Genomic DNA, 24,806 nt, shown 5'->3' with positions numbered 1-24,806 from the left:
TGCATCACCTGGTTAGGACTAGGCAAGGGTCAACAGTTAAAGCTGGTATTGCATTTACCCACAGTTCAAGTATGTTAATATAGTTAACCTTATAATAAAATAGAGTTGCACCACTTCCAGTGTTGGTGACCTGTTTGTGATCCAGAACACCCAACACATCATGGTACAAGGAGTGGTTGCATACTAGCACTTCTGAGACCCACCTGCAACTAATCAGCATTCCGGCATCCTGCAGTATGGAGAACATCAACCCGCCGCCACCGCTCCGCATCGCCGGCACCTCAGCATACAGTGACAACCAGCAACGATACCCAGGCAAGATGTTTAAGATCTGGGTTCCGCAGCAGCTCCACGGCGATCTCCGCGAAACTGGCGGGCATTCCGGCAAAAATTTGAAATCTTCCTGCTGGCAGCCGAACTAGAAGAAGTGGCCGATCGTGAAAAAACAGAGCTTCTCCTCACCATTGCCGGTGCCAGAGCAGAAGAAATCTTTTTAAAATTCAAGTTCTCCGAGGGGCAAAACAGGAGCGACTTCCAGGCAGTCCTGGACAAATTCGGCAAATACTGTGAGGAAAACACTCCAACCAGCAAGGAAAGGTAAGAGAAGCGCCAGTACTCACCTCGAGGCCGAGATCCCGGAGCAGAGAACGATTTTGGTTGGCGGCCATCTTTCTAAAGGGACAGCACTTGCCTAGTTGCGCGACGCCGCCATGCGCAATCACGAAAACGGCCATCAGTAAAGGAACCGCGATCTGTGCATGTGCAAACGCCTCCTACATGCTACGTCACGCGCGTCATGACATCAGAGGCCCCGGACCACGCCCATTTAAAGGGGAAAGGTCCCAAATCAAAAGAAAAAATCTTTTACAGCTGTAAAACAACCTTCCTTCACCAGGAATGACAGCACAATGCCTCAAATTGAACCAGGAAATGAAATAAACCTCCGAAGAACCCTGCAACAAGCAGTTACCCAAACCGAGTGCGATTCCGACTTCCCGCAGACCAGTGACACCGAGGACCCGAGGGAGCCTTTTCGAGTCGCTGTTCTAACAAAGAACAGGCTGCCCCCGAATCAAAACCACCAGCCGCTGTCGGTGCACAGCATTGATCCAGACGACGAGTGGTGTGCCACCCTGACGGTCAACCAATCCCAGATACGATTCCGCCTGGACACTGGTGCTTCCGCTAATCTCCTAGCGTGGTCAGCCTTTCAGACCCTTGGGGTTAAACCAACCATTCTTCCGTCGACCTGCCAACTAGTGGACTACAATGGCAACGTCATTCCTGCTACCGGTTCATGCCAACTCGAAGTGACGCACAACTCGCGAAAAGCCACCCTTCCCTTCGAGATCGTGGGCTCCTCGAAGGACTCTCTGCTAGGTGCACAGGCGTGCAAACTCCTAAACCTCGTTCAACGAGTACACTCTCTCTCTCTCCAGAGGACACATCTGCCTTCCAGGATGCGACTTCAGGGTGCAACTCAATTCCATCATCGACCAGCACCGCGACGTCTTTGAAGGCATGGGCACGCTTCCATACACTTACAAAATCCTGCTCAAACAATCCTGCTCATGCACCTCGCAGAGTCCCAGCACCCCTCAAGGACCGCCTCAAGCAGCAGCTGCAGGGCCTCCAGGACCAAGGAGTGATCTCCAGAGTTACGGAACCAACCGACTGGGTCAGTTCCATGGTGTGCGTAAAGAAGCCTTCCGGCGAGCTCCGGATCTGCATTGACCCAAAGGATTTGAATCGCAACATAATGAGGGAGCATTACCCTATCCCCAAGTGCGAGGAGATCACGTGCGAGATGGCTCGGGCCAACATCTTCACCAAACTTGACGCCTCGAAAGGATTCTGGCAAATTCAACGAGACAGGTCCAGCAGAAAGCTGTGTATCTTTAATACCCCATTTGGCAGATACTGCTACAACAGGATGCCGTTTGGGATTATATCGGCATCAGAAGTATTCCACCGGATCAAGGAGCAAATGATGGAGGGAATTGAGGGTATGCGCGTCTATGTTGACGACATCATCATTTGGTCCACCACCCCGCAGGAGCAAATCAGTCGCCTTCAGCGCGTTTTCAAACGAATATGAGACCAAGGCCTTCGCCTCAGCAGAGCCAAATGTTCCTTCGGCCAGACGGAACTCAAGTTCCTCGGGGACCACATCTCCCGGTTGGGTGTGCGGCCGGATGCGGACAAGGTGGCAGCCATCACGGCCATGCAGGAGCCAGCGGATAAGAAGGCGGTCCTCCAATTTTTTGGCATGGTCAACTTCCTGGGGAAGTTCATCCCCAACCTCGCCTCCCATACCACAGCTCTCCTGAACCTGGTAAGGAAGACGACAGACTTCCAATGGCTTCCCGCCCATTATACAAAAAGACCTGAATGATATGACCCCTCGCCTCCAGTGCCGTCTGCTTAAACTCCGGCGGTACGATTTCCAGCTCCTATACACCCCGGGCAAGGACCTGATCATAGCCGACGCTCTGTCCAGGGCAGTCAACACCCCGTGTGACCCAGAAGGGTTTGTCTGCCAGGTTGACGCCCATGTGGCCTTCACGGCCTCCAATCTGCCGGCCACGGATGAACGCCTTATCCACATTCTCCGCGAGACTGCGGCTGACCCCCTACTACAGCGTGTCATGCGCCACATGACGGACTGGTGGCTTAAGGGTCAATGTCCGCAGTGCTACAATATCAGAGACGATCTGGCAGTAGTCGATGGTGTCCTCTTGAAGCTGGACCGCATCGTGATCCCGCACAGCATGCGCCAGCTCGTTTTGGAACAGCTACACGAGGGCTATCTTGGCGTGGAGAAGTGCCGACGGAGGGCCCGAGAGGCTGTGTACTGGCTCGGCATCAATGAGGACATCGCCAACACAGTGCTCAACTGCCCCACTTGTCAGCGGTTCCAGCTGGCCCAACCACGCGAGACCCTACAGCCCCATGAGTTGATCATGTCCCCTTGGTCTAAAGTAGGCATTGACCTGTTCCATGCGCTCGGCAGGGACAATGTTCTGATTGTTGACGATTTTTCGACCCGTAGGTCGTACGCCTGCACGACATCACATCATCGGCGATCATCCGTGCCTGCAAGGAGACCTTTGCTTGTCACTGCATCCCACTCACTGTGATGTCGGACAATGGCCCCTGCTTCGCGAACCAGGAATGGTCCAACTTTGCCAGGAGGTACAACTTTGTGCATGTGACATCCAGTCCCCTGTACCCCCAATCCAATGGCAAAGCGGAGAAGGGTGTCCACATAGTCAAACGGCTCCTCTGCAAGGCTGCCGATGCAGGATCTGACTTCTACCTCGCCCTGCTGGCCTATCGTGCGGCCCCACTCTCCACGGGCCTGTCGCCAGCCCAGCTGCTCATGGGTCGCACCCTCAGGACCACGGTGCCGTCCATTCACGTCCCAGACCTCGATCACGTTCCAGTCCTTCGACGAATGCAACTGTCTCGTGCACAACACAAGGCGGCGCATGACGCTCGGGAGACTGATCTCCCTGCTCTGGCGCCGGATGACAACGTCCGCATCCATCTTCCGGAGGGTGACTGGTCTGCAACTGCTGTGGTTCTTCGGCAGGTGTCTCCCCGCACGTTCCTGGTTCGTCTGCCAGATGGTTCCATTTGCCGCTGCAATCGGCGTGCCCTTCGTCTCGTTCCACGCTCGCTACGTGATCCTCCACCGGTGGCACGCCCCCCTGTTGTCCCCAACCTGGACTATGTGGAGATTACGAATACTCTGCATCCTCCTCACTCTGCCGTGGCCCAGCCCGTTCCTCAGCCGGTGGCTCCTGACCCACCCTTGAGGCGGTCAACCAGAATTCGTCGCCCACCTCAGAGACTTGACTTATGAGTTTTACGATGTTGGACTCTATCTGTTCTGTTATCCTGTTTCATCGTTCCAGTAGTTTGTATATAATGTTCATTTCGTTGTTGGTGTGACACCCTATTTCTCTGCACCAGGCACCTTCCCGTGTAAATAGATTAGCCTCATTTAAATAGTCATGTAAATAGCACGCACACACATAGTCAGGTACAATATTTATTGTCACGCAGGCACATGTTCCTTATATAAAAGGGGGGATGTCATAATATACACCAGTATATTATGGTGCAGACACACACACACACTGATGGACACACAGTGGGACCAATCAACACACACAACACCGCAGCCAATCACCAGTGAGAGCACACGCACTATAAAGACAGGGTACAGGAGAGTTCCCGCTCATTCTAGTAGCAGCCAGCTCGGAGCACAGGGCTCACAGCCTGCAGCACAGACATTCACCATGTGCTGAGTGCATCGACTGGTTAGGACAAGGCAAAGGTCTTTCGTTAAAGCTAGTATCGTGTTAACCCACAGTGGGAGTATGTTAAACAGTTAATGATTCAATAAAATAGTGTTGCACTATTTCAAGTGTTGGTGACCTGTATGTGTTCCACGGATCTAGAACACCCAACACATCACCCATAACCCCTGATCCCCTCATTGATCAAAAACTTATCTATCTCTGTCTTAAAGACACTCAGTGATTTGGCCTCCACAGCCTTCTGCGGCAAAGAGTTCCACAGATTCACTACCCTCTGTCTGAAGAAATTCCTCCTCGTCTCTGTTTTAAAGGATCGTCCCTTTAGTCTGAGATTGTGTCCTCTGATTCTAGTTTTTCCTACAAGTGGAAACATTCTCTCCACGTCCACTCTATCCAGGCCTCGCAGTATCCTGTAAGTTTCAATAGGATCCTCTCTCATCCTTCTAAACTCCAATGAGTACAGACCCAGAGTCCTCAAACGTTCATCAGACGACAAGTTCTTCATTCCAGGGATCATTCTTGTGAACCTCCTCTGGACCCTTTCCAAGTCGAGCACATCCTTCCTTAGATAAGGGGCCCAAAACTGCTCAAAATACTCCCAATGGGGTCTGACCAGAGCCTAATACAGCCTCGGAAGTACATCCCTGGTCTTGTATTCTAGCCCTCTTGACATGAATGCTAACATTGCATTTGCCTTCTTAACTGCCAACTGAGCCTGCACGTTAACCTTAAGAGAATCTTGAACAAGGACTCCCAAGTCCTTTTGTGCTTCTGATTTCCAAAGCATCTCCCCATTTAGAAAATAATCTATGCCTAAATTCCTCCTTCCAAAGTGCATAACCTCACACTTTTCCACATTGTATTCCATCTGCACTTCATTGCTCACTCTCCTAGCTTGTCCAAGTCCTTCTGCAGCCCCCCTGCTTCCTCAATACTACCCGTCCCTCTACAGATCTTTGTATCATCTGTAAACTTAGCAACAGTGCCTTCAGTTCCTTGTTTGAGATCGTTCATGTATATTGTGAAAAGTTGTGGTCCCAGCACAGACCCCTGAGGCACACCACTAGTCACCGGCTGCCATCCTGAAAAAGACCCCTTTATCCCCACTCTTTGCCTTCTGCCAGTCAGCCAATCCTCTATCCACGCCAGGATCTTACCCTGAACACCATGGGCTCTGAACTTATTTAACAGTCCTATGTGGCACCTTGTCAAAGGCCTTCTGGAAATCTAAATAAATCACGTCCACTGGTTCTCCTTTGTCTAACTTGCTTGTTACCTCCTCAAAGAACTCTAACAGATTTGTCAGACATGACCTCCCTTTGACAAAGCTCTGCTGGCTTAGTCCTATTTTACCATGCACTTCCCTTTCTAATTTCCTCACAATATTTTGAGTGTTACAAAACTTAACTCTATTTATGATTACTTATGATGTCATCCGGCAGATAATCTCCTGGACAGATCTTCTAAGGTTCTAATAATAAAACAAGGAAGGACCCCAGTGGTTAGCACAGTTCCTTCACAGCACCAGGGTCCCAGGTTCGATTCCCGGCTTGGATCACTGTCTGTGCGGAGTCTGCACGTTCTCCCCGTGTCTGCGTGGGTTTCCCCCGGGTGCTCCGGTTTCCTCCCACAAGTCCCGAAAGACGTGCTGTTAGGTGAATTGGACATTCTGAATTCTCCCTCTGTGTACCCAAAGAGGTGCCGGAATGTGGCGACGAGGGGATTTTCACAGTCACTTCATTACAGTGTTAATGCAAGCCTACTTGTGACACTAATAAAGATTATTATTATTACAATTGACATTTTTCATGATCCATCTCTGTGCAGTGAGAAAGGAAACCACAGAAGCTCATTTTGGAACTCGAATGAGGGACGTGAAATCGAATCAACTGAGATTTGTATGGAGCAGATGAATGTGATTTGTTGACGATGATTATTGAACTGATCAGAGCACACAGGAGTTCCAGCGTGCTCACTCGCAGGATTCTGACAGGGTGGAGTGAAATGACCATTTCGAAGATTTTCAGATTTTGTCACAATAGGTGACCTGTTGCAAATTGGAGACAAAATTGCATTTGTTTTGGGAGATGTTGTTTCTCCCTTGAGTTTCTGCCCTTTTATTTGCTAAGGAGATGGTGGTGTAGCGGTATTGTCACTGGGCTAGTTGTCCAAAGATCCTGGGTATTGCTCCTGGGAGCTGGTTTTGAATCCCAGCGGGGCAGATGCAGATGACAGCAAAGTCATTGTCATAGAAACCCATCTGATTCAGTAATGTCCTTGAGGGAAGGTCTGGCCTACATGTGACTCCACATCCATGGCAATTTCCTCTGCAATGGCCTAGCAAGCTGCTCACTTGAAGGGTAATTAGTGATGGGTAATGCTGGCGTAGTGGTAATGTGATTGGGTTTAAATCCCAATATGGCAGCAATGTGGACAGCTGGTGGGCAGGGTCTCTGCTGGTGGTGCGCATCAGATTCAAGCACCATCCTGGCGAGTGTCAGGATTTCCACGTGATTGAGGAGCTTGGGGTGAGAAATGTTGCCAGGCAATAGCTGCCGATCCATCAGAGAATCCCTTTCCCAGCAGAGCCTCTGGGAGCGGTGCCAGCTGCCAGTAACATACCCATGACAGACGTTTCATTATCGAGGAGCCCGAGGCATAGGCGAGGGGCGTCAGGGTATGGTTGCAGGAAGCGGATCTCTGCCCGGGGCTGTGAGGGGCTCCGAAGGAAGGGAATTTTTCTGGATCTTCTCCATGCTGCGATGTTTGAAATAGGGAGCCCCCATTAACTCTGCAAGCAACATTTATGGGGTCAATCCAGCACCCTACCTCCCCATTGAACCCAGCACCGTAGCACAAGTGGATAGCACTGTGGCTTCACAGTTCCAGGGTCCCAGGTTCGATTCCCCACTGGGTCACTGGCTGTGCGGAGTCTGCACGTTCTCCTCGTGTCTGCGTGTGTTTCCTCCGGGCGCTCCGGTTTGCTCCCACAGTCCAAAGACGTGCAGGTTAGGTGGATTGGCCATGATAAATTGACCTTAGTGTCCAAAAAGGTTAGGAGGGGTTATTGGGTTACGGGGATAGGGTGGAAGTGAGGGCTTAAGTGGGTCGGTGCAGACTCGATGGGCCGAGTGGCCTCCTTCTGCACTGTAGTTCTATGAACCCTGCTGACAAACATGTCACCAGTCAGGGAGCATAAATTCTGCCTTACCTCGCCGTTCCCTGGACCAATGAAATCTCCCACTTTATAAAAATCAGAAATGTACATTGCCTTACCCATTGATACGTGTTGTAGGAGGAGCAAGCTCACTGAAATAAAATTAAATGACATTTTTATTTCATATCATATTTTGAAAAAATGTATTAAGCACTTGCAGAACTTTAGTGTTAAAGTTTCCATCACAAACTAAACAAAATCAATATTTAATTTGCTTATTCTTTGGCGTAAAATTAAACTCTAACAATAATGTCGCAAGTTAATTTCTATTTTATTTCATTTGCCTTTATATCCTTATCTTTCAGATAAATCAACTCCACAACTTGAGCATAGGCTGCCAGTGTGTGAAAACCTGATTGATTTGGACATATAAGGATAATTGCTGAAAAGAGAGAAATGTTACTGAAGTTTTTCATCTAAAATACATCTGGACAAACACAGGAATATCAAATTTCAAACATATCACAAAAATTTAAACTACAGGAGGAAATGTTGCTGATTGGTGGAGAAATTGACTCAGCATTGCCTCGGAGAGGGCTTGGGGCGACACGGTGGTGCAATGGTTAGCACTGCTCCTCACGGCAGCGAGGACCCGGGTTCGATCCCTGCTCTGGGTCACTGTCCGTGTGGAGTTTGCACATTCTCCCCATGTCTGCGTGGATCTCACCCCCACAACCAAAAGATGTGCAGGGTAGGTGAATTGGCCACGCTAAATTGCCACTTAATTGGAAACTTTTTTTACATAAGCATTGCCATGGAGAAAGCACTGGTAAAGTGTAGCTTCCCCGCACTGACCGGTCAATACGTATGAATGCATGTTGCTTGCATGTCTCTCTTTTCAGCAATATTCAAGATCTCTGATACCGAGCATCAATAAAAAGATAATTTCCTGAGTGGGTGCTGGCATTGTGGAAACCCAGCCAGTGTCAGCACATACTGGGCAATCACAGGGATGCTGCCCGCACAGACAGTGGTGCCACATTCTGGGTCAGATGTTAAACTGTTCCATTGTCTGCCTGTTACTGTGGATGTAAACAATCCCAGGGCACTGTGCAAACAACAGCCACATGAACAGACAGAAGGTGAGAAACCAGTGACCTTCTGATGAAAACAATCGTCTGGTGATGTGGCCGTATTTACCACTTCAGATAGTCTGAAATGAAAATAATCCAACACCAAATATCCAATACTGACCAGTCAAGAGAAGTGCCTTCCCCATCCTGGAGCTGGGAATCTGCTCAGTCACTGGATTTCTGTCTGGTGCCTTTGAGAGTCCCAGCACGAGGCTAAATAAAGGATCTGCGGAAGAAATCAGAGAAAAGTAAGGAATTTGCAAAGAAACAGTGGGTGGAATTTTCCCACTTTTTGGCAGCATGGAGCAGCAGGTGAGAAAAACGACATCAAAGCCATTGCCCCCAATGGCCGCCTTTTGCATCGGACTGTCAGGGAAATAGTTGAAAAATGTTTGCTGAGGCAAATTCCACAATGGAATTTTTGTGGCGTGTGCACTGTTGAGCCCGCTCCACCAGCAACTTAGCAGTTTAAAGGTCGGGACACCCTAATTAAAGGATGTCCCAACACAGAATATTAATCTAAACCTCCCGTCCTGAATATCACCCCACAAACACTACCCACCCAATATCCACCCCACCACAGAACACCCACCCACGCGCAACATCCCCCCCATCCACAAAACACCTCCCCCAATCCCAAAACTGCCCCCAGCACTGTCCCATGACACTGCTTTGCCCCCTCCCACTTCCCGGCTCTGTCCCACTCCCAGTTTCAAGTCTTTGGAGACATGTCTTAATTCACATTGGCATGTTTCTCACGTTGATGTGAATGGATTATGTTTTGGGGGAAGATTATGATGTGTAGAGGCCTGATAATCAGATGTAAATGCATTTACTGATGATCCTGACATTGAACAACAATTTCCAATACATCATTGGTAGGGGGTGGGGAGGGACAATCCCAATGGGCAAATCTCTCCATTGGAAATCACGGTTTGGGACACATGCATGATTTTTTTCTTCCGCTGCCAATCCCGCCTGACAAAACCAGGAGCTGAAAATTTCCCCAAATATGCGGAATTTAATGGCAGCCCCTAGAGTGTGATTCAGGGAGACTAAGACTAATGGTTTTTGGTATTTGCGTGCCATCATTATGTGTAGCATCCAGTAATTGTGTTCCCCCTTTGCGATAAAGGGTGGAATTCTCCAGCCCCACCCAATGCCGGATATTCCCGGGACGGAGGCTTCTGCCGCCAGTCACCAGCAGCATCGTACCGTCCCACCAAAGACGATTCTGATTTTCATTCCTCACCCACGGCACCGCCAGGGACCCCACGGCAGGAGTCGACTTCGATGAGACCGAACGATCTCGCTGCCGGGAACAGCTGGAGAATTCCACCCAAAGAATCTCCTGCAACCACCCCATGTCCGCTTCAAGGTGAAGAGCAGCAGTTGTCCCTGAGCGGTTGCCTCTGAGCTCAGCACTTTTCCTTTGTGGAACTCTGCAGCACAGATTTCCTGAAAGGTGTCTGCTCCGAGTCCACTCTGGCCAAATCTTATCTGATCTTATTAAAATCGGCCTTTCCCCAATTTATCACTTTGATCTCAGGCCCGTCCTTGGTCTTTTCAATAACAATCTTGAATCTAACGGAGTCATCATCACTGTCTGCAAAATGCGGGAATCTATCACAGACATAAACTGCCTCGGTGGAATTTTGCATGAGTCACAAAGTATGTGATTTCACCAGACCAACAATCGATCAAACACATCTGCTCAAATGTAACAATAAATCTGTAAATATTGAAGCAGTTTGCAAATTCAAATCCTACCCTGGTCAGCATCATAACAAAGTCCCTCGAATGGACACACTTGTCAACATGTTAATTTGCCAATGACTTTGTCAATTCTAATGGTGAATAATGAGATTTTAATGTAACATTATTAGATTCAATCACACTATGTAAACAACAATTTATAGAATCAAAGTCGATGTTACCAAGTCTGAGTCTCTGGACAGCTGTGCTGTGTGGCAGGTATTGTTCAAATCTGCTGTGTTTTGTGTTCATTTATACCCTTAGCCTTATGGCGCCATTGTGCATGAACGTCCCTGAATCAGGCAAAACCCATTGGCCCCAATCTGTCTAGTTTCAGCCAACCATTATCTTACACGACCACTGCCCAGAGCGAGGTGTAACCTTGCACCAACCGAATGTCAAGTCACCCAAACATAAATTGTTAAAGGTTAACGAGATTATGGGTATCCAAGTCCAGCTAACCATGGAATAGTTACTCACACATCCTGATTGAGGCTCCATTGTGTCTATCAGCCAATTATTACATCAGCCCATTGCCACCTCTCTTGTCTTGCACCGTCATTCATTTGGCCATTTACTCACTCCTGCTTTCCACCCTGCCTCTCTGCCTCTATACAGCTTAAAGCTGATTACCTCTCTAACCTTGACTGCACTCCCTCACACAGGAAGTGTGTTCTCCGTTTTCCCGTCTCCGTTGCCTTTGTTCAGACGATGTAAATTTCCAGACAAGCGCCTCTGACAATTTCCTCAACTAAGGATTCTCCCTCACCGTGGTTGAAAAGACCCTCAATAACGTTAATTCTATCTCACACACCTCTATTCTCACCCCTTCACCTCCCTCCCAGAACCACAATAGAGTTCCCATTCTCTATCCAATCACCTCCTTATTCAGATGGGCAACACAGCAGCACACGTGGCTTCACAGCGCCAGGGTCCCAGGTTCGATTCCCTGCTGGGTCACTGTCTGTGCGGAGTCTGCAAGTTCTCCCCGTGTCTGCGTGGGTTTCCTCCGGGTGCTCTGGTTTCCTCCCACAGTCCGTGCAGGTTAGATGGATTGGCCATGATCAATTGCCCTTAGTGGCCAAAAAGGATAGGAGGGGTTATTGGGTTACGGGGATAGGGTTGACGTGAGGGCGTAAGTGGGTCGGTGCAGACTCGATGGGCCGAATGGCCTTCTGCACTGTATGTTCTATGTATCTCTGTAAAACATCATTCTCCACCATTTCCCCCACTTCTTGAAAAGAAAGATTTAATAAGCTTAGACTTTCACAGAGACATAGAAACATAGAAAATAGAAGCAGGAGGAGGCCATTTGGCCCTTCTATCCTGTTCTGCCATTCATTATGATCATGGCTGATCATCAAGTTCAATACCCTGATCCTGCCTTCCCCCAATAGCCCTTGATCCCTTAAGCCCCAACAGCTATATCTCATTTCTTCCTGAAATCACACAACATTTTGGACTCAACTACTTTCTGTGGGAGTGAATTCCAGAGATTCACCGCTCTCTGGGTGAAGAAATTTCTCCTCACCTCAGTCCTAAAATGTTTACCCCATAGCCTCAAACTATGACCCCTAGTTCTGGACTCCCCCACCATCGGGAACATTCTTTCTGAATCTAACCTGTCTAATCCTGTTAGAATTTTGTAAGTTTCTATGAGATCCCCTCTCACTCTTCTAAACGCCAATGAATATAATCCAAAAAACTTAGTCTTTCCTTTCAATTATTTAGTTGCTGCAACAGGTGAATAATAATAATCTTTATTGTCACAAGTAGGCTTACATTAACACTGCAATGAAGTTACTGTGAAAATCCCCTAGTCTCCACACCCCGACGCCTGTTCGGGTACACTGAGGGAGAATTCAGAATGTCCAATTCACCTAACAGCACATCTTTCGGGACTTGTGGGAAGAAACCAGAGGAAACCCACGCAGGCACGGGGAGAATGTGCAGACTCCGCACAGACAGTGACCCAAGCCGGGAAGCGAACCCGGGTCCCTGGCCCAGTGAAGCAACAGTGCTAACCACTGTATTACTGTGCCACCAAGTGAAGCACTAAGTTACAGACTCTGGAGGGGATTTTATGGGGCCTCCAAGAGCAGACAATGTGGCAATCAGGGTGATTAAAAGTTCACTTTCCTGACGGCAGGTTCAAATTTAGAGAATAAGTCAACAGCATGGTTTTGGTAACTCAGTCTCACACTGTCCATTTGTGAATGCTTCTTGTAATGCATTTGCAAAGCATTGCACAGGTCAAAGAGACACAGCCTGAGTGAGTGAGACACATCCAGAGTGGGGAATTTGAAACTTGGTAATTTGGTGCAGTGAGGTAATTCGGTGCAGAGTGGTAGAAGGTGCTTTTTCCCTACTGTTCTGTTCTCTCTCTTTCTTCGGGCCTAGTTTCGGGAGCCGTTCGGAGGAGGAGGAGCAGTCTCTGTGTGAGTATAAAAACCTAACGGCAACTTCCTGTTTTCCACTTTTTTTTCAAAAGTGACATCAGAGGGAAGCTATGATCTGATTGGTTGATAGCAAATCTGCCCCAAATTTTAAAAAAAAAACAGCTAAACTCGTAAACTTAAATTAAACTAATTAATTAATTAGAGATGGCTGGTAAGGTGATGTGCTTGAGCTGCTTGATGTGGGAGCTGGCAGATCCCATTGCGAGCTGCAGCGACCACATCTGCAGTAAGTGTTGGCTGCTCGAAGAGTTCCGGCTCAGAGTTGATGAGCTGGAGTCTGAGCTTCAAACACTGAGGCACATCCGGGAGGGGCAGACTTACCTGGACACTGTGTTTCAGGAGGCAGTCACACCTGTCAGAGTAAATAGTTTAAATCCTGCCAGTGGCCATGGACAGCAGGGTGTGACTGCAAGTCAGGCAGGTAAAGGGAACCAGCAGTCAGGAACTCAGGAGCCTCAGCCCTTGACCCTGTCCAACAGGTATGAGGCACTTGCTCCCTGTGTGGATGGCGAACAGGGCTGCAGGAAGGATGAGTCAGCTGACCAAGGCACCATGGTTCAGCAGGCCATTCAAGGGGAGGGAGTAAATAGGCAAGTTGTAGTTGTAGGGGATTCTATTATCAGGGGGATAGATAGTATCCTTTGTGAGCAGGATAAAGAGTCTTGCATGGTATGTTGCCTGCCAGGTGCTAGGGTGCGGGACATCTCTGACCGGCTTGAAAGGATACTGGAGAGGGAGGGGGAGGATCCAGTTGTTGTGGTCCATGTCGGTACCAACAACATAGGCAAGTCTAGGAAAGAGGACCTGTTTAGAGATTATAAAGAGCTAGGATTCAAATTAAAAAACAGGTCCTCAAGGGTCATAATCTCCGGATTACTGCCCGAGCTACGTGCAAATTGGCATCGGGAGGCAAGAATAAGGGAAGTTAACACGTGGCTGAAAGAGTGGTGTGGGAAAGAGGGGTTCCTTTTCATGGGACACTGGCATCAGTTTTGGGACTGGGGGGCCCTATACTGTTGGGATGGTCTCCACCTGAACCGAGCTGAGACCAGTGTTCTGGCGAAAAGAGTATATAGGGTGGTCAATAGGACTTTAAACTAAAGATTGGGGGGAAGGGAAAGTCAGGGAACCAAGAGGTGAAGTAATCAGTGGAAAGCGTAGCTGTTTAGGAATACAAAAAAGCACGAAAAGACAGAACTCAGGAGAGGTTACGATAGTCCCCTTCTCACAAAATATGACACAGTGTATGGAAAGGCTCAGTAAACCAAGGTCTACCACACTAAGAAAACAAAAAGACGGTCAATAGAGAATTAAAGGTGCTATATTTAAACGCGCGCAGTGTACGGAACAAGGTAGATGAGCTTGTGGCCCAGATTGTGACTGGCAGGTATGATGTGGTAGGCATCACAGAGACGTGGTTGCAGGGGGTTCAGGACTGGCATTTAAACATCCAGGGATTCACAACCTATCGAAAAGACAGAGAGGTGAGCAGAGGGGGCGGGGTTGCCTTGTTAATTAGGAATGAAATTAAATCAATAGCACTAAACGACATAGGGTCAGATGATGTGGAGTCTGTGTGGGTAGAGTTGAGGAACCACAAAGGCAAAAAAACCATAATGGGAGTTATGTACAGGCCTCCTAACAGTGGTCAGGACCAGGGGCACAAAATGCACCACAAAATAGAAAGGGCATGTCAGAAAGGCAAGGTCACAGTGATCATGGGGGACTTCAATATGCAGGTGGACTGGGTAAATAATGCTGCCAGTGGACCCAAGGAAAGGGAATTCATTGAATGTTTACAGGAGGGCTTTTTGGAATAGCTTGTGATGGAGCCCACGAGGGAACAGGCCATTCTGGACTTCGTGTTATGTAATGAGCCAGACTTGATAAAAGATCTTAAATTAAGGGAACACTTAGGAGGCAGTGATCATAATATGGTAGAATTCAGTCTGCAATTTGAAAGAAAGAAGGTAGAATCAGATGTAAAGGTGTTACAGTTAAATAAAGGTAACTACAGGGGCATGAGGGAGGAACTGACGAAAATCGACTGGGAGCAGAGCCTAGTGGGAAAGACAGTAGAACAGCAATGGCAGGAGTTTCTGGGAGTAATTGAGGACACAGTACAGAGGTTCATCCCAAAGGAAAGAAAGGTTATCAGAGGGGGGATTAGGCAGCCATGGCTGACAAAGGAAGTCAGGGAATGCATCAAAGCAAAAGAGAAAGCCTATAATGTGGCAAAGAGTAGTGGGAAGTCAGAAGATTGGGAAGGCTACAAAAACAAACAGAGGATAACAAAGAGAGAAATAAGGAAAGAGAGGATCAAATATGAAGGTAGGCTAGTCAATAACATTAGGAATGATAGTAAAAGTTTCTTTAAATACATTAAAAATAAACGGGAGGCAAAAGTAGACATTGGGCCGCTCCAAAATGACGCTGGTAATCTAGTGATGGGAGACAAGGAAATAGCTGAGGAACTAAATAAGTACTTTGCGTCAGTCTTCAGAGTAGAAGACATGAGTAAATTCAGGAGAGTCAGGGGGCAGAGTTGAATATGGTAGTCATCACAAAGGAGAAAGTGCTAGAGAAACTAAGAGGTCTAAAAATTGATAAATCTCCGGGCCCAGATGGGCTACATCCTAGAGGTTTAAAGGAGATAGCTGAAGAAATAGTGGAGGCGTTAGTTATGATCTTTCAAAAGTCACTGGAGTCAGGGAAAGTCCCAGAGGATTGGAAAATCGCTGTTGTAACCCCCCTGTTCAAGAAGGGAACAAGGAAAAAGATGGAAAATTATAGGCCAATTAGCCTAACCTCGGTTGTTGGCAAGATTCTAGAATCCATCGTTAAGGATGAGATTTCTAAATTCTTGGAAGTGCAGGGTCGGATTAGGACAAGTCAGCATGGATTTAGTAAGCGGAGGTCGTGCCTGACAAACCTGTTAGAGTTCTTTGACGAGATAACAAATAGGTTAGACCAAGGAGAGCCAATGGATGTTATCTATCTTGACTTCCAAAAGGCCTTTGATAAGGTTCCTCACAGGAGACTGCTGAGTAAAATAAGGGCCCATGGTGTTCGAGGCAAGGTACTAACATGGATTGATGATTGGCTGTCAGGCAGAAGGCAGAGGGTTGGGATAAAAGGTTCTTTTTCGGAATGGCAACCTGTGACGAGCGGTATCGCGCAGGGTTCGGTGTTGGGGCCACAGCTGTTCTCTTTATATATTAACGATCTAGATGACGGGACTGGGGGCATTCTGGCTAAGTTTGCCGATAATACAAAGATAGGTGGAGGGGCAGGTAGTATTGAGTAGGTGGGGAGGCTGCAGAAAGATTTAGACAGTTTAGGAGAGTGGTCCAAGAAATGGCTGATGAAATTCAACGTGGGCAAGTGCGAGGTCTTGCACTTTGGAAAAAAGAATAAAGGCATGGACTATTTTCTAAACGGTGACAAAATTCATAATGCTGAAGTGCAAAGGGACTTGGGAGTCCTAGTCCAGGATTCTCTAAAGGTAAACTTGCAGGTTGAGTCCGTAATTAAGAAAGCAAATGTAATGTTCTTATTTATCTCAAGAGGCTTGGAATATAAAAGCAGGGATGTACTTCTGAAGCTTTATAAAGCACTAGTTAGCCCCCATTTAGAATACTGTGAGCAATTTTGGGCCCCACACCTCAGGAAGAACATACTAGCACTGGAGCGGGTCCAGCGGATATTCACACGGAGGATCCCAGGAATGGTAGGCCTAACATACGATGAACGTCTGAGGATCCTGGGATTATATTCATTGGAGTTTAGGAGATTGAGGGGAGATCTAATAGAAACTTACAAGATAATGAATGGCTTAGATAGGGTGGACGTAGGGAAGTTGTTTCCATTAGCAGGGGAGACTAGGACCCGGGGACACAGCCTTAGGAATAAAAGGGAGTCACATTAGAACAGAGATGAGGAGAAATATCTTCAGCCAGAGAGTGGTGGGTCTGTGGAATTCATTGCCACAGAGGGCGGTGGAGGCCGGGACGTTGAGTGTCTTTAAGACAGAAGTTGATAAATTCTTGATTTCTCGAGGAATTAAGGGCTATGGAGAGAGAGCGGGTAAATGGAGTTGAAATCAGCCATGATTGAATGGTGCAGTGGACTCGATGGGCCGAATGGCCTTACTTCCGCTCCTATGTCTTATGGTCTTATTTGCGTGCCATCATTATGTGTAACATCCAGTAATTGTGTTCCCCCTTTGCGATAAAGGGCGGAATTCTCCAGTCACACCCAATTCCGGGTATTCCCGGGACGGAGGCAGCTGCCACCAGTCACCGGTGGCATCGTACCATCCCGCCAAAGACAATTCTTATTTTTATTCCTCACCCATGCCACCGCCAGGGACCCCACGGCAGGGGTCGACTTTGATAGGACCGAATGGTCTCGCTGCCGGGAACGGCTGGAGAATTCCACCCAAAGAATCTCCTACAACCACCCCATGTCTGCTTCAAGGTGAAGAGCAGCAGTTGTCCCTGAGCGGTTGCCTCTGAGCTCAGCACTTTTCCTTTGTGGAACTCTACATCACAAGAGAGGGGAGCAGGAGAATGGCAGCTGGCAGGGAGACATAGGAGCAGCCAGGGTGAGTCAGTGGTGGGGTGGTGGCTCTGGAGCAGGGTCAGGGACCTGGTGAAGTAGGAGAGAGGTCCAAGGGAGGAGAGAGGATTGAGTGGACACACAAAGAATTAAAGTGGGAAGAGCTTGGGCATTGTTGGATGATGGGAGCAGTCAACCAAGAAAATCTCATTCTTTACCAACAAGGTTAGACCAGCTCAGCAGGTTCAGCCATGTCCACAGAGCGGTGAGTACAACAGTGGACACTCACATGAATGTCAATAAAGAGTGAACGCAAAAAACACATTGTTTTTTCCACCAATTATAAATGTCCTTAACTCCTCTGTAACCATTTAGTGCCAACTATAGAACATAGAACATAGAACATAGAAAAACACAGCACAGAACAGGCCCTTCAGCCCACGATGTTGTGCCGAACCTTTGTCCTAGATTAATCATAGATTATCATTGGATTTACAGTGCAGAAGGAGGCCATTCAGCCCATCGAGTCTGCACCGGCTCTTGGAAAGAGCACCCTACCCAAAGTCAACACCTCCACCCAACACTAAGGGCAATTTTGGGCACAAAGGGCAATTTATCATGGCCAATCCACCTAACCTGCACATCTTTGGACTGTGGGAGGAAACCGGAGCACCCGGAGGAAACCCACTCACACACGGGGAGGATGTGCAGACTCCGCACAGACAGTGACCCAAGCCGGAATCGAACCTGGGACCCTGGAGCTGTGAAGCAATTGTGCTATCCACAATGCTACCGTGCTGCCCTTAAGAACAAATAAATCTACACTATATCATTTTACCGTAATCCATGTACCTATCCAATAGCTGCTTGAATAACTATGAGGCCTCGCCAGTCTATTTAGTCCAAACAAATAACAATGATGCCCACATGAATGAAGTGAAATCATTGGAATGTGAAGTATCTAAAATGAAATTTTAATTTGAGAAACATCCATGCCTCCTATGTGCTCCCAATAAGTCTGAAGTTGATGGCAATGGAGTTGGGCAGGAGAATAGTGACTGTGATGCAGAACCTCCCTCTTTGTCCAGGAGGCTCTTTTCTAGTCAGCACCGAAAAGCTACCCCTACCGCCTGATAGCACGTGTCTCCGTGCACGATGCCAGCACTTTAACTTGAACGCGCATGGGAACCAGCAAAAAGCAAGATATTATGAATATTATGAAGTAGGGGAAATAGTTTGCAGTGCCGTCTTAAGTGGCTGCTTTAACTGTGACCATGGTGGGTCTCCTGTATCTCACCAACTGCAACTCACTATTTGAGCTATGAATCTCTCCAAGTTAGTGGCACAGAAACCCAACAAGCCTAGTTGTTATGGCTACAGGTTCCCTAAGTCAGGATCTGTTTTTCAGTAAACATGGGAGAACTATCTGCTCACAAAGTTGTGCAAATGCATGGTTTGAAGTACGAATGTCCCCAACGACATAGGTAGGAAAAGGGTTAGGGATGTAAGGCAGGAATTCAGGGAGCTAGGGTGGAAAATTAGATCGAGGACAAACAGAGTTATTATCTCTGGGTTGTTACCCGTGCCACGTGCCAGCGAGACGAGGAATAGGGAAAGAGAGGAGTTGAACACGTGGCTACAGGGATGGTGCAGGAGGGAGGGTTTCAGATTTCTGGATAATTGGGGCTCATTCTGGGGTTGGTGGGACCTCTACAATCGGGATGGTCTACACCTGGACCAGAGGGGTACCAATATCCTGGGGGAGAAATTTGCAAATGCTCTTCGGGAGGGTTTAAACTAGTTCGGCAGGGGCTTGGGGACCTAAATTGTAGCTCCAGTATACAGGAGGTTGAGAGCAATGAGGTCATGAGTAAGATTTCAAAGTTGCAGGAGTGTACTGGCAGGCAGGAAGATGGGTTAAAGTGTGGCTTCTTCAATGCCAGGAGCATCCGGAATAAGAACATAGAACATAGAACATAGAAAATACAGCACAGAACAGGCCCTTCGGCCCACGATGTTGTGCCGAACCTTTGTCCTAGATTAATCATAGATTATCATTGAATTTACAGTGCAGAAGGAGGCCATTCGGCCCCTTGAGTCTGCACCAGCTCTTGGAAAGAGCACCCTACCCAAACTCAACACCTCCACCCACCACCAAGGGCAATTTGGACATTAAGGGCAATTTATCATTGGCCAATTCACCTAACCCGCACATCTTTGGACTGTGGGAGGAAACCGGAGCACCCGGAGGAAACCCACGCAGACACGGGGAGGACGTGCAGGCTCCGCACAGACAATGACCCAAGCTGGAATCGAACCTGGGACCATGGATCTGTGAAGCAATTGTGCTATCCACAATGCTACCGTGCTGCCCTGAAGAACAAATAAATCTACACTATATCATTTTCCCGTAATCCATGTACCTATCCAACAGCTGCTTGAAGGTTGCTTAATAAGGTGGGTGAACTTGCGGTATGGGTTGGTACCTGGGACTTCGATATTGTGGCCATTTTGGAGACATGGATAGAGCAGGGGCAGGAATGGTTGTTGCAGGTGCCAGGGTTTAGATATTTCAGTAAGCTCAGGGAAGGTGGTAAAAGAGGGGGACTGTTAGTCAGGGACAGTATTACCGTGGCAGAAAGGGCGTTGGATGAGGTCTACTGAGGTAGTATGGGCTGAGGTTAGAAACAGGAAAGGAGAGGTCACCCTGTTAGGGGTTTTCTATAGGCCTCCGAAAAGTTCCAGAGATGTAGAGGAAAGGATTGCAAAGATGATTCTGGATAGGAGCGAAAGCAACAGGGTAGTTGTTATGGGGGCTTTACAAATATTGACTGGAAACGCTATAGTTCGAGTACTTTAGATGGGTCTGTTTTTGTCCAATGTGTGCAGGAGGGTTTCCTGACACAGTATGTAGATAGGCCAACGAGAGGCGAGGCCATATTGAATTTGGTACTGGGTAATGAACCAGGACAGGTGTTAGATTTGGAGGTGGTAAGCACTTTGGTGATAGTGACCACAATTCGATTACATTTACTTTAATGATGGAAAGGGATAGGTATATACCGCAGGGCAAGAGTTATATCTGGGGAAAAGGCAATTATGATGCGGTGAGGCAAGACTTAGGATGCATCGGATGGAGAGGAAAAGTGCAGGGGATGGGCACAATGGAAATGTGGAGCTTGTTCAAGGAACAGCTACTGCGTGTCCTTGATAACTATGTACCTGTCAGGCAGGAAGGAAGTGGTCGAGCAAGGGAACCGTGGTTTACTAAAGCAGTCGAAACACTTGTCAAGAGGAAGAAGGAGGCTTATGTAAAGATGAGACATGAAGGTTCAGTTAGGGTGTTCGAGAGTTAGAAGTTAGCTAGGAAGGACCTAAAGAGAGAGCGAAGAAGAGCCAGGAGGGGACATGAGAGGTATTTGGCAGGTAGGATCAAGGATAACCCTAAAGCTTTCTATAGATATGTGAGGAATAAAAGAATGACTAGGGTAAGAGTTGGGCCAGTCAAGGACAGTAGTGGGAAGTTGTGCGTGGAGTCCGAGGAGATAGGAGAGGTGCTAAATGAATATTTTTTGTCAGTATTCACACAGGAAAAAGACAATGTTGTCGATGAGAATACTGAGATTCAGGCTACTAGACTAGAAGGGCTTGAGGTTCATAAGGAGGAGGGGTTAGCAATTCTGGAAAGTGTGAAAATAGATAAGTCCCCTGGGCCGGATGGGATGTATCCTAGGATTCTCTGGGAAGCTAGGGAGGAGATTGCTGAGCCTTTGGCTTTGATCTTTAAGTCATCTTTGTCTACAGGAATAGTGCCAGAAGACTGGAGGATAGCAAATGTTGTCCCCTTGTTCAAGAAGGGGAGTAGAGACAACCCCGGTAACTATAGACCAGTGAACCTTACTTCTTTTGTGGGCAAAATCTTGGAAAGGTTTACAAGAGATAGGATGTATAATCATCTGGAAAGGAATAATTTGATTAGAGATAGTCAACGCAGTTTTGTGAAGGGTAGGTCATGCCTCACAAACATTATTGAGTTAGAATCATAGAATCATAGAAGTTTACAGCATGGAAACAGGCCCTTCGGCCCAACCAGTCCATGCCGCCCAGTTTTTTACCATTAAGCTAGTCCCAGTTGCCCGCACTTGGCCCATAACCCTCTATACCCATCTTACCCATGTAACCATCTAAATGCTTTTTGAAAGACACAATTGTACCCGCTTCTACTACTACCTCTGGCAGCCCATTCCAGACACTCACTACCCTCTGAGTGAAGAAATTGCCCCTCTGGGCCCTTCTGAATCTCTCCCCTCTCACCTTAAACCTATGCCCTCTAGTTTTAGACTCCCCTACCTTTGGGAAAAGATGTTGACACCTTCTTTGAGAAGGTGACCAAACAGGTGGATGAGGGTAAAGCAGTTGATGTGGTGTATACGATTTCAGTAAAGCGTTTGATAAGGTTCCCCACGGTAGGCTACTGCAGAAAATACGGAGGCATGGGATTCAGGGTGATTTAGCAGTTTGAATCAGAAATTGGCTAGCTGGAAGAAGACAACGGGTGGTGGTTGATGGGAAATGTTCAGACTGGAGTCCAGTTACTAGTGGTGGACCAAAGACAATCAATCTGATCTAATCTTGTATTGACAAAAAAGTTTACCAGTGGCACAAGCTGACAAATAAAGTTCAACTGAAGGATCTGTTTTGGGGCCACTGCTGTTTGTAAATTTTTATAAATGACCTGGAGGAGGGTGTAGAAGGATGGGTGAGTAAATTTGCAGATGACACTGAAGTCGGTGGAGTTGTGGACAGTGCGGAAGGATGTTACAAGTTACAGAGGGACATAGATAAGCTGCAGCGCTGGGCTGAGAGGTGGCAAATGGAGTTTTATGTAGAAAAATGTGAGGTGATTCATTTTGGAAGGAATAACAGGAAGACAGAGTATGGGCTAATGGTAAGATTCTTGGCAGTGTGGATGAGCAGAGAGATCTCGGTGTCCATGTACATAGATCCCTGAAAGTTGCCACCCAGGTTGAGAGGGTTGTTAAGAAGGCGTACGGTGTGTTAGCTTTTATTGGTGGAGGGATTGAGTTTCGGAGCCATGAGATCATGTTGCAGCTGTACAAAACTCTGGTGCGGTCGCATTTGGAGTATTGCGTGCAATTCTGGTCGCCGCATTACAGGAAGGATGTGGAAGCATTGGAAAGGGTGCAGAGGCGATTTACCAGAATGTTGCCTGGTATGGAGGGAAGATCTTATGAGGAAAGGCTGAGGGACTTGAGGCTGTTTTCGTTAGAGAGAAGAAGGTTAAGAGGTGACTTAATTGAGGCATACAAGATGATCAGAGGATTGGATAGGGTGAACAGTGAGAGCCTTTTTCCTCGGATGGTAATGTCTAGCACGAGGGGACATCGCTTTAAATTGAGGGGAGATAGATACAGGACAGATGTCAGAGGTAGGTTCTTTACTCAGATAATAAGGGCGTGGAATGCCCTGTCTGCAACAGTAGTGGACTCGCCAACACCAAGGGCATTCAAATGGTCATTGGATAGACATATGGATGATAAGGGTATAGTGTAGATGGGCTTTAGAGTGGTTTCACAGGTCGGCGCAACATCTAGGGCCGAAGGGCCTGTACTGCGCTGTAATATTCTATGCCCTATGTTCCAAAAATGTGCCAAACTATCCAATTTCTGACCAGCAGTTTCCAAAGAGCTGGCATTGCCCACCAGCCCCACCCACCCCCACCCCCCCAACCCCCACCCCCCCAACCCCCACCCCCCCACCCCACCCCTACCACCACCCCCCCCACCACCACCCCCACCCCCCCCACCACCACCCCCACCCCCCCAACCCCCACCACCACCCCCCCCACCACCACCCCCACCCCCCCACCCCCCACCCCTACCCCCCCACCCCCCACCCCTACCCCCCCACCCCCCATCCCTACCCCCCCACCCTACCCCCCCACCCTCCCCATCCCCGCCCTCTCGTCCAGGCCGACGACTCAATAATGGCTCTGATTGTGACATGTGAAAGTGGATTGTTACGAGGGTTTTGGAACTCAAGCTGTCGATATACACAAACATCTTTACGCCAGTATTGGAGGGAGGGAAAATAAGTAAGTACATGAAAGCTTGTTTGAAAATCTAAATGGTAAAGACAAAATATTGACGGTGCTGTTCTAGCAGATCAAAGTGACGAGCTCCCGCAAAATATTGAATTTTTACAAATCGTTAAAGGTTTTAGATGATTTCGCCCGATGGCCTGCGTGCTAACCCATCAAGTGTAGCAAAGTAGGTGCACAGTTCAAAACATCGGTTGCAACCTTAAAATGCTGACTGTTCAAAAAGCAATGTCCAATTAGTTGAAAGAAATCCTGAATAAAAAGCTAATAACAAGGACACACACTGCTCCAGGTTAATTCAATAGCTTACCTTTTTTATTACATTAAATTTCAGGATGTTTAAGATAGATTTTGGGCGCAAAATTTTCTTTTACTGAACCAGCTTTGAATTTTTAAAAAAACATCACATAACAGGACAATCAGCGTTTAAAATATTGGTTAATATCTTTGGTGCCAATCCATCAGAGCACTTTCCAAAATAAACAGGGGCAGAACGCAGATTTTAAACCCTGCTCTATTTCAGATATTAATCCAATCATTCCACTTCGTGATTGTATTTAGTGATCTATATTCTTCAGCGGAGCGACCGCAGAAGTCGCTCACTTAGCGCATCGCAATCGTGATGTGAGCTTCACCTGGCAGTAAAAACTGAGACAAGTCAGCAAATTCAGGCAACTGACCACATGAGTCAAGATGAGGGATTTCCATGCACTATTCATCTATGCAGCACTTCTATCACACTTCACCTTGGAGGACAGTACACCCTAATGTGCCTGTTCCATAACAAAAGCAACTATACTCACATTACAACTTTAACATCATGAAACATACCAAAGCCCTTCTTTTTCTTTCCATTTAGAATACCCAATTCTTTTTTTTCCAATTAAGGACAATTTAGCGCGGCCAATCCACCTACCCTGCACATCTTTGGGTTGTGGAGGTGAAACCCACGCAGACACGGGGAGAATGTGCAAACTCCACCCAGACAGTGACTCAGGGCCGGCATTGAATCCGGGTCCTCAGGACAGTGAGCCAGCAATGCTAACCACAGCACCACCGTGCCTTCCTTGTTGTGGTTTCTTATGGTATTGCTGAGGAGCAGCATGTAGATGAGATATTAGAGGGGACCGAGGGACAGCAGAGGTAACAGCACAGCAGCTGGAAGAGAAATTTTGCAGGTCATAGAATCATAGAATTTACAGTGCCCATTCGGCCCATCGAGTCTGCACTGGCTCTTTGAAAGAGTACCCTACCCAAGCCCACAACTCCACCCTATCCCCAAAATCCAGTAAC

General features: G+C 47.6%; 2 protein-coding genes across 2 annotated transcripts in view; one reads left to right on the top strand and one right to left on the bottom strand.

Moving 5' to 3' along the window:
• LOC140394552 (chitinase-3-like protein 1) overlaps positions 1-10,625 on the bottom strand; it is a 193,114-nt gene extending 182,489 nt beyond the window's left edge. The window contains exons 1-3 of the mRNA XM_072481910.1: positions 10,556-10,625; positions 8,740-8,844; positions 7,605-7,637 (exon numbers count right to left, since the gene is read on the bottom strand). Of these exons, the coding sequence (XP_072338011.1) occupies positions 7,605-7,637; positions 8,740-8,844; positions 10,556-10,625 (208 nt within the window). The remainder of the gene's footprint in view (positions 1-7,604; positions 7,638-8,739; positions 8,845-10,555) is intronic.
• Positions 1-24,806, top strand: part of LOC140393656 (acidic mammalian chitinase-like) — a 268,331-nt gene that overhangs the window by 193,958 nt on the left and 49,567 nt on the right. The window lies entirely within an intron of this gene.

Source organism: Scyliorhinus torazame, chromosome 17, assembly GCF_047496885.1.
Source record: "Scyliorhinus torazame isolate Kashiwa2021f chromosome 17, sScyTor2.1, whole genome shotgun sequence".
Taxonomy (NCBI): Eukaryota; Metazoa; Chordata; class Chondrichthyes; order Carcharhiniformes; family Scyliorhinidae; genus Scyliorhinus; species Scyliorhinus torazame.
The sequence above is the reverse complement of the archived record's forward strand: the minus strand, read 5'-3'. Positions and strand labels throughout refer to the sequence as shown.